Below are 16355 nucleotides of genomic sequence, written 5' to 3'. Positions count from 1 at the left end.
ACGACAGTGTTGCGTGAAGGAATACTGATTATCATTTCCCTTTCTGATCATTATTTTGAAAAGCTTAATGCGGGAGATGGCGAAACCACAGCTGCAGTGCCCACATTTCAATGAGTCGTACCATAGAGTAAGTATACATAGAGAGCTCACCACACGTACAAAAATCGTATACGTTTTTGGTGTAGTTCTAGAACAATTAACCAGATGGCTATGAACAATTTTGGCAATTTTTTTAAATTTGCTCGTTCCACAAGTCTAAAAATGTATTCTGAAGCAGAAAGGGTTGCTACGTTTAGTGGAGACATTAATTATTCGATTTTGTTTATAACAATTGTTAAAAGAAATATTTTATAACTTATAATATACTTACTCTATGGTCGTACCTATCGGATCGCATAACTTCAGGAGCACATTTTTGCCCAATTTCCCTTTTCAGTTGAATTTGAGGTATTAGTTAAAATGAGAAAAAATCCCTCGCTTGTTATCAATTCACTTTAGAATCTCCATCAGGGAATAGATACAATATTTAGTTATTCAGTATTTAGGTTATTAGTGATGACGATAATTAATAGTGAGCCTATTCCTTGATGAGGCGTAAAAACTAAAGCAAAACATTGGCCAGGTAGGTTTTTTTGTCCAAAACTTCAAAAATTACACATTAGATTGATCAATAAAGAAATGGTCAATAGAACTAAAACGTGTAGTCTTAAGCTGCTTAAGGGATGGAAAGGATTTCATTGAGTACATATGGAAACCCAATCTATAAAAGCAGTTATGGATTTATTTGTATAATGAGTTATAGATTTTCAAAACACTTCGATTTTTAATTAGTTCCAGTTCAGTAGGAATATTTTAGCGAATCGAATATATTCCGGTGGTAATGGATGGGTTCCACCTACGCGGGTGGAAGAAGCCCCTCTGTGCCACGTTCCTGCTATCTTATACTTAACTATCTGCTCAAGGCCGTTTTACACGGAGCATGTTCTTGAACAATCTGACGTGTGTAAAAAGGCGCAGTCAAAATTGCATCGTGTAAAGTGGTGAATTGCTAGAACACATGCGAGAATGCGTGGACGTGAGATGGCAAAATAGTCCCTGTTCTAATTTCGTTCATGCATTCGCGCAATTCCTCGCTAGAAATTAATGCAGTTCTAACCTGCGCGATGCCATGCCCCGTGTAAAACGGCCTTTTTAGAAGGGGCACGTCATTGCCCAGGTTAGCAGCAATTCACCAATTAACACGACGCAATTTGTATTGCGCCTTCGTACATATGTAAAATTTCGTGCCACAGACGGTAGATATTAGGTGGCGGCAAACTTTTAAAATTTTATTTAATTTTTTTTTAATTTTTCTAATTAAATTATTTAGCGACAATAATTATTCTATAAATGACCAAAAAATAATATTAATGAAACTTCTTAACAGCAAACATACGGTGTGTAATTTTAACTACCGAATCTCAAAAAATAGTTTACAGATGTATTATATTTTATTGGTGGGGAGAGGGAGGAGGAGGGGGATCAGGGGAAGGGGGCGCAAAACTGATCTATTAACAAGATCTAGTAATTCTACAAGTGACAAAACTACTACTTCCGGTCCTGAGTTGGTGTATATATATGAAAATGGAAACATTTCTTTCGCAGTGAGTAACCCGCGGAAATCCGCTAGCTCCATAGATCTTCTCGAGGGCAGGAGAGACTCGCCGAAGAGACGACGAAAGAGTGTCCGCCGGTTGTTGCCAACCCGCAGTCGGCTCACCAGGAAGCGCTCTCAAAAGCAGGTGACTTTGGAGGAGACCGAGTTATCTTGCGGAGACATCGTTCTCATTCGGAGGAAAGCTCAGTATTACGACGAGGAGTCAGGCCCAGGTAACGTGAAATTCCTGAATCTAGAGGTGCGCACCGCCGACACCATAAACTAGTCCACTCCGCACATGGTCGGCGCCGTTGATATTAATTAATGGTATTTGTCCCAAAAAAAAGTACGAAATCTGCACATTCAAGTACAATTAAAACAAAATATCAAATTAAAAAAATTAGTTTTAGATAGTACTTAAAATGTAGTAAAATACTATGTATTGTAATAAAAACTAAATAGTAGTAAAAAAATTTAAACATAATTTCCAAGAACACTTTGGGGATATGGAATACCCCCTTTTCACTGGGGGTTTTTTTATAGCCCCTAAATCCCCGGTAGGATTTCTGCGTCCCCAACATAAAACTCTAAACTTCGCCCATCGTGCCTACGGCGAGTCTGATGGAAATAAGAACGTGAATAAAGGACGGATTAAGGTCGTCGTTTTGGAATGGAGAGGGGAAAGCAGTTCAGCTCCTATAGCCTGAATCACACGAGCATTTTTTCCTCAGAATGATAGCTCCAGCGATAGTTTTTCAGGGACCAAATAAATGATCGCTCGACCCATCATTTTCTGAATCACACGGTCATTCCTACCGTCCTTTTTTCCATGGAAAATGTATTTTCTTATAATTTTCGAAATGTCGTCAATTCCAACAAAATTTTTATTTAATGTTTTCGCTTAGAACAGGGGTCGGCAACCTACGAATCGCGAATCGTATGCGGCTCTTTCGATGTCAAATTGCAGCCGACCAGTTCCTTGCGCAAGAAATAATTATTTTATTATTTTGTTCAAAACACAAAAAAATTCAAACAACTATCAAAACTATTAAACTATTCTACCACAATTCAAAACTATGAATATAGGAAGGAGAGGATCATGCGTCCCTTGCATAAAAAAATTGCCGGTAGACAAATTAAAGCACCGTTATATATAGCTACAGAGCTTTACTGTCACTTCACCTATTTATAACTGTCACTAAATTAAATGCCAAGCGTGGCGTAATAATCTCTGTTGGCGGCCTTGCGTTCCGATTGGCTGAAGGACGAAGCCAATGATAGTTTCGGCGACGGAAAAAGGGACGTGCCGAGTGAATGAAAAAAGGATGGAAAGCCCATCACTTGAGCCATCGCGGAGAATGACCGCGAGAAACGATCATTTTTTCCGCCATCGCTGGAGCGGTCATTAGAGCTGCCCATCCGAAGGTATGGAAAAAATGATCGGTTGATTCAGGCTTGACGATATTCTTCCGTTGCTGCCCCTCCTTGTCCTTTTCCGTAAAACACGGAACCCTTCCATTTTCCATTGACCACACACTGTTTATCCGTAACCCAGATATTTCTCAAATCTACTGGCTACCTCTTCCCAACAATTCCCTCAACATCCCTTTCAGTGACATAACATCATCCATTTCAGCATTCACAACGTCTATCTTCAGACTTCCTCTCTAAACCCCGACTTTTCTTTCCCTCTTCTCTCCAAACATCTTACATATTGGCTCGTTCAAAAGTTTTCTTGTTGAGTATGGTATGCTATTTTGTGTTTTTTTTTCTTATTTCAATTACTTTTTAAAATCCAATATAAGGGTAATACCAGCTGTTTTGGGATTCATGCCAAAAAAGTTAATAACAATAAAAAATATTACTTTCCACGGCGCCTTGGTGGTATGCAACACACACAGCCTCTGATACGTCTGAAATCTTTTATGCGTAGATTAAGTAGCGTATTCGATTATTTTGCAACATTTCGTTGTTCAACTAGTGAAATAAAACTTTCACTAGAGAGCCACGTTAAAAATTACTATGCACCTTGTCAATTATTTCAGAAATTACGGGCTAATCCTTGGAACTCAATTTTTAATCGTTATTGACCAATTGACGCAGTTGAGACCATCAGTGTGGATGCGGGCGACAAGCGCTACACGCCGCAAAAATATGCCCGAACGGTGCCACCATCGAGATTTTACAATATAGCGTAAACTGCAAGAATAGATGATCGGATTGCTCTAGGAGACCCTCCAAATTCATTACTGTAGTGTGTTACTTCTATGTGTCTCTCTATATCTACATACTACCCCGCAAGCCGCCTCTCTAGGTCTGTGGTGGGATGTAAGGACACCATGTTTACAAATAAAAAGGATATCCTCTAATTAAATTACATTTAGCATTCATAAAGTCCTTTGTCGTGCGGGAAAAACGAAATCTCATACCAATCCGTTTGTAAAAATACCTCTCTTAATCTATCGTTTCTGTCGCACCTCGAAATGTAGTGGGGTTCTGATATAATGTTATCCGTCTCGCTCTTAAAGATCCATTGTCGATTGCTCAAGCTATCTAACCCTAGCACCCAAGTCTCTAGCGGCTCCCAACCTCATTCGTTTAACATCTGTGTAACGCTTTCTGTATGCCAGTAGCAGTTTTTGAAAATTCGGGCAGCTTTCCTTTGTATTTTATTAAGCTCACGAATTAAGTCTGATGTCCACTTAGCGAAATATTCGCCCCATTATCGGAAACCTTGGCTATTCCTCAACTTACGGAATCGATTGTCCATCAAAAATAATTTTGCTATCGAAGCGCTACGAATCCTTTCTTTGTGGGTTCTAGGGTTCAACCTTGTCTTTCATTTTCGCCCTCGTGAGAGCTTGAGTTATCCCTATGGCGTAATCAAGCGTTTATTATTTTCTTCCCAACCGGCAAATGCCTTTTCTTATATGTTTAGAAATTCCAAAGGAATTGTTATTTTTTCGGTTAGAGCAGGTGTCGCCAACCTGCGACTTGCGAGTCGTATGCGGCTCTTTCAATATCAAATTGCGGCCTTCCAGTTCCTTGCGCAAGAAATGATAATTTTATTATTTTTTCTAAGCTCAAAAAATATTGCAAGCAGGATAAAAACCATGTATGTAGGAAGGAGAGAGGATTATTCGTCCCCTTCATAAATAAATTGCCGGAAAACAAATGAAAGCACTATAAAAATGCAGCTACGCAGCTTATTGCAACACTGATTATATAACGTTTGGCTCTTCCGTCTCAAAAGGCTGTCGACCCCTTGGTTGGAATATCACGTTTTTCGTTACGTAGAAAACGGTCGAAATGATAGTTACTTGGCTTTAAAACCTCGATTTTCCAATTATGTCCGCTTTTATTCTATTAGATTTCCTCTAAAACTCATATCCACCTATTTTTTCCATTTATGACGAAAACAACCCTATGAAGCCATTATTTCTAGACGATCCCATAGAAAACTCGTAACCAAATGTATCGCTGGATTCGATGTTATCAAATCAAATTTTTCAAACTATGTGCTGTTGGGCACTGCTAGATACCGGAAGTTAAAGCCGATGATGAATTCGCAGAGTCGTAAGGGGGTGCTCCAGCAACTGCTTTGGGCTTCAATGTTTTTAAATACGCTCTTTCATGCGCTGCTTTTGTATTCAGATTCGATATCTATTAAAATGGGTCCGAAATCAAGCTGGCTGCAGGTTCTGGCAATATCTGTGTGTATGAAAATCGTCGAAGGCTGGTACATGGCCGCAGCCGGCAATGATACCGGCATTGCTGATACCTACGTGTGTAAACGGCCTAAGGGATAGAGAAGTAACATAATTTGAGCATTATTGGCCCTGAAATTCAAAGAAACTTAAAAATTGGTGAAGCATAGCTAAAGTCATCCATGAAATAATCAGTGTAACTTTTCATTTCTGAGACGTAACTATTCAATATCAGATACAATATCTGGTTCTGGCTGGAAATTTGCCCTAATTGGGTTCTAAACTGTACCTATAAAACGGCAATTTGGCGGAAAAGTGTCGCGGGTTGCATACTGCGCGCAAATGTGGCCTTTGAACAGGAAACGTTAAAGTGCGATTCAGTAAATTGAAGTTCCAAGACCAATTATCATCGTGACCGATCGGTTTTTAGATAAAAATGTGGTCATGAAAAAAATAACAATTTTGCTTTTTTGTCGAAATTTTGAACTTGTCAAATTTATTAAGGTTTAATATTATCTTTCATATTTAGCGTCTCATTTTAGTCCACTACCTTAAATTAGAATCATAATTTTACTGTATGAAATGGGTGTCAAATATTTGTGTGAAATTCTTATTCATTCAAAGATTGGTCAATGAGAGACAAGTATGGTGGTTCTACAGTGGTGGTCAGTGAATGTATCCCAACATATTGTGAATAACTAACATCAAGTCTATGTAATGTGATAACTGATAGCCAATTTTTCCAGTGAAGCCTACTTCCAAATTTATTTATTGAACTTCTATTTTAGTGAACATTGAAAGATCCCATTGGGTCATCCATTAAAGAGTGCATGCTCAGCTTGGATAATAAATACTGCAGATTCAAATATTTAAAACGATTGGCATGCAAGCATTCTTTTAGCTAATGAATTAAATCTTTTTGTATTGTACCACTCTAGACTAGTCTGAATGATAGGTATCAGTTGTTAAACCCGGTATCTCTAGAAAGAAAGATGGCACAATACAACAATTTCCAATTTACTTTTTTCCACAGCATCATCTGTTTGTACTGAGGAAGAATTCACGCACATTGCTGGAGGATCGAATCTCAGTAGTGCAGTGGTCACCCGCTCAGAAGTAAGTAATGAACTCATAAGCCTGAGTGTATTCTAAGTGAATATCATTATCAGCTTCCATAATGGGTATGAAATGGGATTTATTTGGTTGTAAAGGTTTTCATTTTGCTGGGAACCAGTTTTACTTGTTACCACATCCATAAAAAAACCACTCAAGCCAGAAGAAATTTTGGGATCAATTACACAATAACATAAGTACAGCATGAAGTTCAGTAATTGAACTAAAACATCCAAGGACTCTTCTTTTGTACATATGTATAAAATATTTAACAAGTTACTATTGTAGCTTTTATCAAGATTAACTGAGTAACCCAACTGAAATTTTCCTTCTTTACTTCTGATTCCCTCGCTGAGTGTGATTTTCAGTGTATCCAAAACTTTATTTCCACTGCAGTCACTTTAACTTCTTGTTTATCAAAGAAGGAAATAGCTATTATATCTAATATTATTTTCTATGTAATACTTTAAAATACCATAGAAATTTACAAAAACGATTATATCAATGAGTTTAAAGATATCATCAATATTTGAAAAAAAAATTAGAGCAGCCATATATTGGTAAATAGGTAATTGAAGATTTAGATATGAAGAATATTCATTGATTAAATACACTTCAAAATGAGAGACATGGATTTTCTATTATGAGGAAAGGTATTGCTGCTTGTTTTAAAATATTTCAAGGAAACAATTTGTTTACATGCCATTCATTATTTTGTGATTTAATGTTTCATTAGCTAATCCACGTTTTTCTTACCTCAAAAACGCTTAATTTTAGGCTATTTTGGGTAATAATAAACCTCTTAAAAAATCTCTAAGCCAAGGACGTGACATTGGTTGTGGAGAGGGACCTTTGACACTCCTTGCTGGGAAGCAGGACGGATTGAAGATTAAGGAGTATTTCTCAGAATCATCAATAAATTCTAATCAATCAGGTAACAGTTTCAATATAATTAATAACATGTTATATTTTACTCAAAGTTCTGCTCTTTGTGGATCAGGGTCAGATTCCAGCCAGACTGCAGCCAAAAAATCATTTTAGGATCTTAATCTGATATTATGACCTCTGTAATTATCCTGCCATCAGAAAATTACTTCAGACTTTTTGAGTCACTTGATGCCATGGATTAGGGCATTGCCACTTCCATAATAATGTACCCACTGTCACAGAATCTCCCCGGGTTATGGAAGATTTTGAACAGATCTGCAATGGTATATTTTGGGTTATTCCAATTTAATTTTTTTTTTCAATGATTTCTTAACCAACAGATACAGATAGTTCAGCTTTAAATTCAACAGCTTTGAATCTGAAGAAAATATCACCTAAACTGGCAGCCAAATTTGGTAAAGAGTTAGAATCTGCTCGTAGATGTGAGAAACCTTTACATGGCATGCAGGCTAATCCTTCTCAAACTGTGGCCAATGCGCTGCAACAAAACCATCATGACTCAATGGAGTGGCATCCACCAGCTAAGAATGCCCCTGGAGAGCTGAGTCCAAGGAAGAGAAATGATGATCGCAATGAGCAAATGCATCCAGCTCGAAGGTTTAACATGAATCCTACTGGAGGAGAAGCTTATGAGTTCCAAGCAGCATCTGAGGTAAATTTTTAATATTTTTTGACATTGAATATATTTGGTATTTAATATACGAGCGGGCTTCCCCCGCTCTTTTCAATGCAGGTCCACAGAGGGATAGGCACGTTTCTAATTTTAAAATGTAGAAAAAAAGGCAGGGTCTTATGTACAAATTTAATTGGAATGTTCATGTACAAATTGAGGTCAGAGGACCTCTTTAAACACAACATTGGAAGTAATTGCACTATCCTCTGTTAAACGCACATGATGAGTCATACTTACGTATCAACAGGAGACTTGAATGTGGAATCAGCCGCATTTTGATAAAAGTTATTTAAAGAGTGCAAGAGTGCAACATATTGTTGCAAATGAACAAATGTATCAGTTTCTGCGCCGTTAACGTCAGGAATATTTACCGGTTTTTGTTTTTTTTTTTTAATTATTTAAAAACCAATTTTAGGAAACAATAGCAATACTTAGGAAGTAAGATATGCCCTCGCATGTTCTCTGATAAATTCTGTGCATTTTAGTACCTCATTTGTAGAGTTTGGTTGCGTATAAGTTGAGAAAAAGGTATCTATACAGTAGAAATAATACAGAAGATTGTTGGTAGAAGAAAATCACTCTTCTTGTAATTATCCACTCTCTTGATTATCCCTTTGGAAACGGTGGTGTTCTCTCCTTATCATGGCTGCTGGACTGAGCCCTAAGAGATTCTTCCATTCCTTCTATTGGAGCATTTTTTCTGGACATTTGTTGAGAAGGGTCTCGCGGATAATCACACCCTCTCAGCTCCAACCTTTTTCGATGCATCTCGGCAGGGACTCCACATTATCTCAGACTCCGACGGTAGTTGGGGTCCCTCCTTTCCATGTTTATGACCCTACCAGTGGCATTGATTCCAGTCAATTTATGATTTGTTTATATGTATAAGCTACATGGATTTTTGTTGCTTGAACGTAAATTGCAGGCTTTGGATTGAATTCCTCGGTTTTTTGTGCATTGTCAAATTTTGAATGAAGCTCCACCGTCAATATTATGGATTTAATGCATCAATAATTCCCATGTTGAAGTGTGTACTATAATCGAGATATTAAGTAAATATTTATATATAAATATGACCACAATCCCTTACCACATAGAGGGACGTAATATAAGTCCTGGGTCCTGAAACTAAGATTTCACATACCCACAATCACCATGAAAGAGGGAGAGCAAGGAGCTGAATATTTTTGGCATTTGTTCACCTATGAAGGAAAATCTCCGACGAATATTTCAGGCTTTCGTTTCTGCGGTCAAGAAACATACTGGCGGACATTTCTGGCATTCTTAGCGGAAGGGTTAAACACACACCAAGCCTGGACTGTGAATCATTACTTTTGTACCCTTTCTGATGATGTTGATCTTTTTTACACGTTTTATTACTAATTCATGGGTAGTGTACTACATAATTCAGCATCAACCATTGTGATTCCTTTTGCCCACTAATTCTAATACATATTTTCGTTTTCTTAAAGCAATATGATCACATAAAGAAGAGACCCCCACCCTATCCAACCAGTGAAGAACCTCCAAATGTTCATAAAACTGGCAATCAGTTTGACCCATCAACATGGTAAGCTAAAACATTCAGTAAATATTTGCCTAAAGAAGAGTGGTGAAGCACTCTCTTTGAAATCTTAAATCAATTTAATGTTAGTAAGTAAATTAGTTTTGCAAAAAATGTGTTGTTTTTATGATCAGATGGATTTTCTTATGGTAAATAAATGATTTTAATGTACTCACTGAATAATAAATTATGTATTCACATTTCCTCATTACAATAATATCATAGCTCCTCTAAAGTTCACACTGGTGCTAAGGAAGAATCAGTGATTGGATCCGCAGGGGCACCTCCGAGTGCATTTCCATTCCAGTACACACCAAGTGGCAACCTGAAAATTGTGCCTAATCAGGTGAGAGATTTTAAACCTATATGAAATGTTCTTATTATTTTTTTTTAAACTTATATACTTTAAGTCTCTTATTACAGGGTAGAAATACATATTGTGTAATGATCGAGTTATTTGAGTGAGCTCTTCAGTTACAAAATTAGCAACTGAAGTCACATGCTTTTTCAGATTGGAGTAAATAAATTTTTTGGACAGTGGTTGATGGGTGAAAGAAACCTCTGCATCACAGTCACCAAAGCCAAATATCATTACATATATGTATTAAATATATTTACATTATTGATTTATGTCACAAACTTTTTGTTTGAGTGATTTTTTGAAATTTTTCTAGGTGGTGTATGAAACACAGAAGATGAGTGTTCTGGTGGATAATCCCAAAAATGCTAAAGTCAATGTGAGTAGAGAAAATAGTTTAAAATCAGCTGCAGCTTTAGAAATGAAGAAAATAATGAAGGTGTGTTTCCTTATGATAGTTACATGTTGAAATTCAGTGGGTGATGAAGACTAAAATATGACGTTAAAATTATAATATGTAGAAGTATTTTACTTTTTACAGTGGGTTTAGAAAAAGAAGAATTATCACCTAAGTTATGCCTGCATGATATACCTTGAGCATGTTTTTATTATACATATTCTTTATCTAAAAAATAACCTGCCTCACTTTCTAATTGCCTTCTCATTACTCATGTTCCCTTCCTCCTATCTCACGTAACCAGTATCTTTCCATTAACATGGGGTCAGGGTTGGGATGGGATACCTAATATGTATTCTGGATTAACTTTGTCTCTCTCTCTTTTATGATGGTTCAACTATTAGCCTTGCCAATTATTTATCTCCTTCGAAAGTAATCTTGTCTTGCAAGCCATTTCGAGTCCTTGCCATTCATTGTTTTTCAATTCCATCAGGCATATCTTACCTTCCAACCAATCCTACTCTTCATCGCCAGTAGCAGTCTCATCATAATGTTTGAAGTTTCCTGTTATTCTTCTCCAAACTGCACAGCTAGTCACTTTAGAATAGAATAATCATCCAATCTATGGGTTATTCTGTTAAATGTATACCTATTGAACCTTTCAACTTTTTTTACTCACCTTTTCTACGTTTACTGCCCTTACCCTCAAATATGTTTTTGATATCATGACCATTAAATAGAGAACTTATATTACTATGAAATATGAGATTATTAGAGGAGAATATTTTGTGTGCAGAGAGGTCTCAAGAGGGAGGTGAACTATTCAGTGAACAAGGAACCTCAAATTGCTGTGCCTAGTGACTCTTCCCATCACCTGAAACTTTATCCCATTGCAAAACGAGGTGAAACCGGAGATGGTGTCCGAGAAAATGGCCTGAGGAACAGCAATTCAGATTGCATGACCAAGACAAGCGATGACGAAACTGAACCAGTAGTTTCAAGGTAAGTATTAATAATAATAATAATACACCCATGTCTCGTATAGCGCAAGGGATGCGTTCCTTGGGGTCTTTGCGCTATACGAATTTGCGTTATACGAGAGCGTTTTAACATAGGGAAGATAGGGATGCGTTCCTGGTAGCATAGATCTTGGGTATTGAATTTCTTCTAAAACATCTATATTCCCATAAAAAGCCTTAGAAAACGTTATTTCTATAAATATTTATAGTTTAAAACATCTTTAAAGATAGTATTCACGCATTCAAAGACTTTTATTCACGTTAAAAAAAATTCTTACGTGCTTTCGAAATTCCATCCTGTCGTGCGGGTGGGCTAACATCTGCTATCTCAGGGGATCGTAATGCGTTGCCGGCAGTTGACGATTTTTCAAACTAGTCTAAAAACAACTATTGTGTCACCCAGGCCCTTTTGTCGCTCATCGAAATGACAGGAAAATGCTACTTTAAATGCCACTTCATAGCCAGCGGAGTTTATGAATGATAAATCATTTTAATTTGAAGTCCTCCGAGTCATTAGCAGCTACGTGAAACAGTCTTTAAATGCCTTGAAACCTGACCCAGGTAATCCTTCCCTGAAAATGAATGAACGAGAATGCATTCTTTTTCAAAAGAATATCGTCTCGTCAACATTAAAAACTAGTTGAGGGGGAAAGGAGCCACTTTCAATCACAGCTTGGAGTTCATCAGAAAATGTTGCGGTGACTGCGCTATCAACACTTGCAGATTCACCTGATATCGCCGCACTGAAAATACCTGCTTGCCGTTTAAATTCTGGAACCAACCGGAGCTTTCACTAAATGTCTCGGAGCGATTACCACTCTCGTCTTTTTGTACTGATTCACTATGAACTTTCCGTATGTGTAGACCGCTTGGTTGAAGTTGGTGCGGCTGAGGTCACTGACGTTTTAACTTAGTCTTTATTCAGAATAAGGCATCGTGCGTTTAAACTTCCGCGCAATATCGCTTTGACGTTCTCCATTTTCAAAGCAATTGACCTATATCAATTTCTCTTCTAGGTTTATGGTTTTTCTTGATAAATTCTTTTTTCCACCCGAATTCCTATTTTTTGCCATATTCTCTTGGTTTTTACTCTGTATGGCTCTATCTAAATCACCTTCTTCTGCTGAACTGTATTCCTGAGACGCAGAAGGCCTAAGACTGCGGGGAGGGAACGAAGCCATTGTGTTTGAGACTCTATAGCGGACCCTTTTATGTGTCGATGCTATTCATGCGCAACTCGGCCACCGCTCCATTTCTCCCCCGTGAATACCGATGACCTTGAAGGCTTTAGCGTAGACACACTACCTGGAAGTCAATCGCCCGGTAACCTACGACGGCAAAAATACGTCTCAAATCGTATTGCTGAAAAAAAAACTCATTTCCACTAGACCCACGCTTAATTAACGATCTAAATTATTTATTATCATTCTGTTAAGGAGACGAGATAAATTACTTCGGTAGGCCGGCTATCTGGACCCAATGACGAGTAATACTTTTGGCAATTGCACAGCAATGAATTTCGATTAATATATGAACAAAAAAGAAGATTTGAGGCAAGAAATAATATTAATATGCGTAAATTGATAGAAATTTCGTGTGCACTTAGCGCAAGTTCACGTTTTATCACGAGAGCGTTTAAGATATGTGATTAGGCTACACTGCGTTGCAATGTTTCCCCGAGGAACGAATTTGCGCTATATCGAAATTGCGCTAATCGAAATTGCGCTATACGAGACATGGGTGTATAATAATAATTTATTCTTCCATGCATACATATTTTTTTTACAGAATATTACATCCATTCAAGGAAGTAAGGTAGCCCATAAGGCAATAAGCCTGTGTTTGGGCTAACTTCAATTTTCATTAATTGCGGAAATGATAACACATACAACCAAAATACACAATACCTTGAGAAAAAAAATACATGTGCGTAATAATATAATAACAGAGCTGACCTTAAGATGAGATACAACTTATAATGTACAACACATATGATGCCTAGGGTATTTTCTGCAATATACCGACCCTTTACCATAGCTTTTCGATGTCTTCAAAAGTCATTATCCATTTCTGTATCAACCTTTTGTATTTACCAAAACAATTTGTCTCTTTAATTGTATTTGGTAGCATATTATACAATTTTGGTCCCATATACAAAAAACTCCTTTTATACATCGTTAGATTAGGCTTGTGCATAGGGATCGAGAAACCTCTGCGAGGATTAAACAGCACATAGCTCCCAAAAATTTTTGGGCTATATCCACTACGCAAAAAAAAATTTTTTAACACTTTATAGCAATACATATATCTTAGCGGGAGTATGTTAAGTTCAATGAATAAAGGACGGGAATGTTTGTAACGCTTTTTAAGTAATAATAGTCTAACAATTTTTTTCTGCACGAAGTAGGTTATTTGGTGCAAAGGAAAAAACATTTTATCATATTCTGTTACAATCTATTGGAGTTGTATCAATACAAAAGGTACATCAAATGTATATAGGTACTGGGAAAGCACCATAAATTTTATGCTTGCTTTTCAAATTTTTTTGTGTGAACATTAAAGTCTAAATGAGGGGTAGGTCTGTCTCTTGAAATGAGGTCTATTTTATTATCATCCTTTCACCTAGTAAATAGTTTCTTGGTCATTGTAAGCTGTATGCTATGCAGAATTTTATAGTTGAGTTGACGAATATTACAGCAAAAAACAGACAAATTTGAATGTACCAAGGGGAAGGATTCTGAGTAATTTCTGCAACTAGTGATGGCAGATGCAACACTTTTAGAGAGCTGCCCTGCTCAATACAACAACAATCCTATGTACTGCTCACACTGTGCAAATCTGTCAAACCTTTACAGTGTCGGGGATGAGGGGCAAAGGAGAGAATGGGAGGGGTAGGAGAGTTTGGGAGTTATGGGGTGCAGAAGGGAAGCGCAATGGATAGAGGAGACAAGAGAGTGGGAATGTATGGTTGAGGAAAGAGAAGACAGGGTTGAAAAACTGTGTGCCGAAATACGTATTCAACCGGTTCCTGGGGGATCAGATTTGGTGTAGTGGCTAGAGTGTTGGCTTCCTATGGCATGATGATAAATCGATGCGGTGGCAGAGATTATCAGAGACAGCAACAATCCAGAGCTTGATGTTTACAGTGGAAAAATAGTGTAATATGAATGTATTGTCTTTTCTTAGGATACATAATTTTCATTTTGTGGAAATGTAATGTTTTCATTGCTTATTCTTATGCATTCATTATTAACAGGTCATTTTACCTTGATGAGCAGGAAATTGATTGGAGTAAATTAACTCTGCCTGCAAAATCACACCTGCTGAACTTGGTGGAAGACCGTGTCAAGAATTTTGTGTGAGTATAATATTTACGGATTCTTATTATCTCAGTTGGTGGAAAGAATTCCTATTTGCATAGATGTTAAGTTGGCCACCAAGATGATCATTTTAGAGATTAATTGACTCTTTTCGCATGCATTAATGTCTATATTGGGATTTGAAATAATTGAAAAAACTGTCTTTTTGCCTTATGAATTTTGTTACCCTGTTTGCGGTAATATATTTTTGTAAAGCATAAATTCTGAAAAATTGTCAGGAGTTGAATAAAAAGAGATCATTAAAATATTCCCCAATCTATCAGACTTATATGGAGAAGGAAATATGTATCACCAAGGAGAAGATGTGATCATGATGGAATTGTAACTCATAATCCTCCGAGACTTTTTCATACCCTGTAAAGATCATCATCATCGGCTGGTTTTCTGCCCTCCACTGGCAAGTCCCAAACACCAAAGTTGTTTCCACCTCACTCTAAGGCCTCCCGTTTTGTTTCCCTGTAGCTTCTTCCTAACCTCATTATGTCCGTCATCTTCAGCCTTCTTCTCTTTTCTCCTTCCTCTGTTCTCTCGACTGCTGTATTCAAAATCCCCTTCCCTCTCAAAACACGCCCTATACAATTCCCTTTTCTCTTCATTACAGCTCTCAGTAATGTTTTTTCCTCCCCAACTCTTTCCAGCACCTCGTCATTCCTCACTTTATCCACCCACTTCACTCTCTCTAGCTTCCTCCACACCCACATTTCAAAAATAAAAAAGAAGATGAATTTCTTGTAAAGATAATGCATGTTAATAGTTGAGCATAGTACCAGAGCCTATAATAGTCATGGCTATAATGTTTCATTTGCTTTTCATAATGTGGTAGTGAAATTTTTTTGCACGGGACAAACTCATTTGGTTGCCAAATAGTCCCTGATCCCTGCTAGTTATGTCACCCTCATATTGGTTGCAAAAAAATCTCCTCAGCATTGTTACGAGGCAAATGCGGGAACTTATCAATAGTGGAATATTTGTAAAATAAATCACTTCATATCACAAGAATTTTACTATTGCCCACGCGTATTACAACATACTATTAGTTTAAAATATCATCTTCCCTTCATTTTTAGTAACCCTGACATAACAGTGTGTGTTGAAAACAACCAGTTCAGCTGCCATCACTTGGTCTTGCAATGTTACTCCTCATTTTTTGACAGAGAATGTGAGAAAGTAGTGGAGCTTCCTCCTGTAAGTAAAGAGCATAATTTTACCCATTTCTAAATTGATTTAAGAAATACCTTATTGTATAAAATGCGTATATTTATCCCCTGCGTCTTTCCTTGAGTATATGCGATACAGCACTTGTATCCAGCCAGAACCAGACATCTAGCAAGTACATGCTTCAATTTACAGCAAGAATGAGCTGTATCATTCATTCAATCTGTTTAGTTTTTTCAATGGGAGTTTTTATCTTTCATCCATAAATATATGTATGTAATTGCAGTTTGTATTATATACCTACTAATAGTCAAACCATTTTAGAATGAACCTCTACAATTAATATGAAATGTACATTAATGTTTTCTCATTATGTTAATGTTATTAACATTTTGCAAGCAATTC

General features: G+C 37.1%; 1 protein-coding gene across 1 annotated transcript in view; it reads left to right on the top strand.

Annotated features, from left to right (window-relative positions):
* LOC124164951 overlaps positions 1–16355 on the top strand; it is a 40752-nt gene that overhangs the window by 6002 nt on the left and 18395 nt on the right. Inside the window, exons 4-13 of the mRNA XM_046542189.1 lie at positions 1645–1869; positions 6377–6459; positions 7234–7390; positions 7725–8056; positions 9550–9647; positions 9867–9987; positions 10316–10438; positions 11193–11398; positions 14672–14773; positions 15863–15980. Of these exons, the coding sequence (XP_046398145.1) occupies positions 1645–1869; positions 6377–6459; positions 7234–7390; positions 7725–8056; positions 9550–9647; positions 9867–9987; positions 10316–10438; positions 11193–11398; positions 14672–14773; positions 15863–15980 (1565 nt within the window). The remainder of the gene's footprint in view (positions 1–1644; positions 1870–6376; positions 6460–7233; positions 7391–7724; positions 8057–9549; positions 9648–9866; positions 9988–10315; positions 10439–11192; positions 11399–14671; positions 14774–15862; positions 15981–16355) is intronic.

The sequence above is a fragment of the Ischnura elegans genome, chromosome 9, assembly GCF_921293095.1.
Source record: "Ischnura elegans chromosome 9, ioIscEleg1.1, whole genome shotgun sequence".
Lineage (NCBI taxonomy): Eukaryota > Metazoa > Arthropoda > Insecta > Odonata > Coenagrionidae > Ischnura > Ischnura elegans.
Note: the sequence above shows the minus strand (reverse complement) of the source record. Positions and strands in the feature narration are given on the sequence as shown.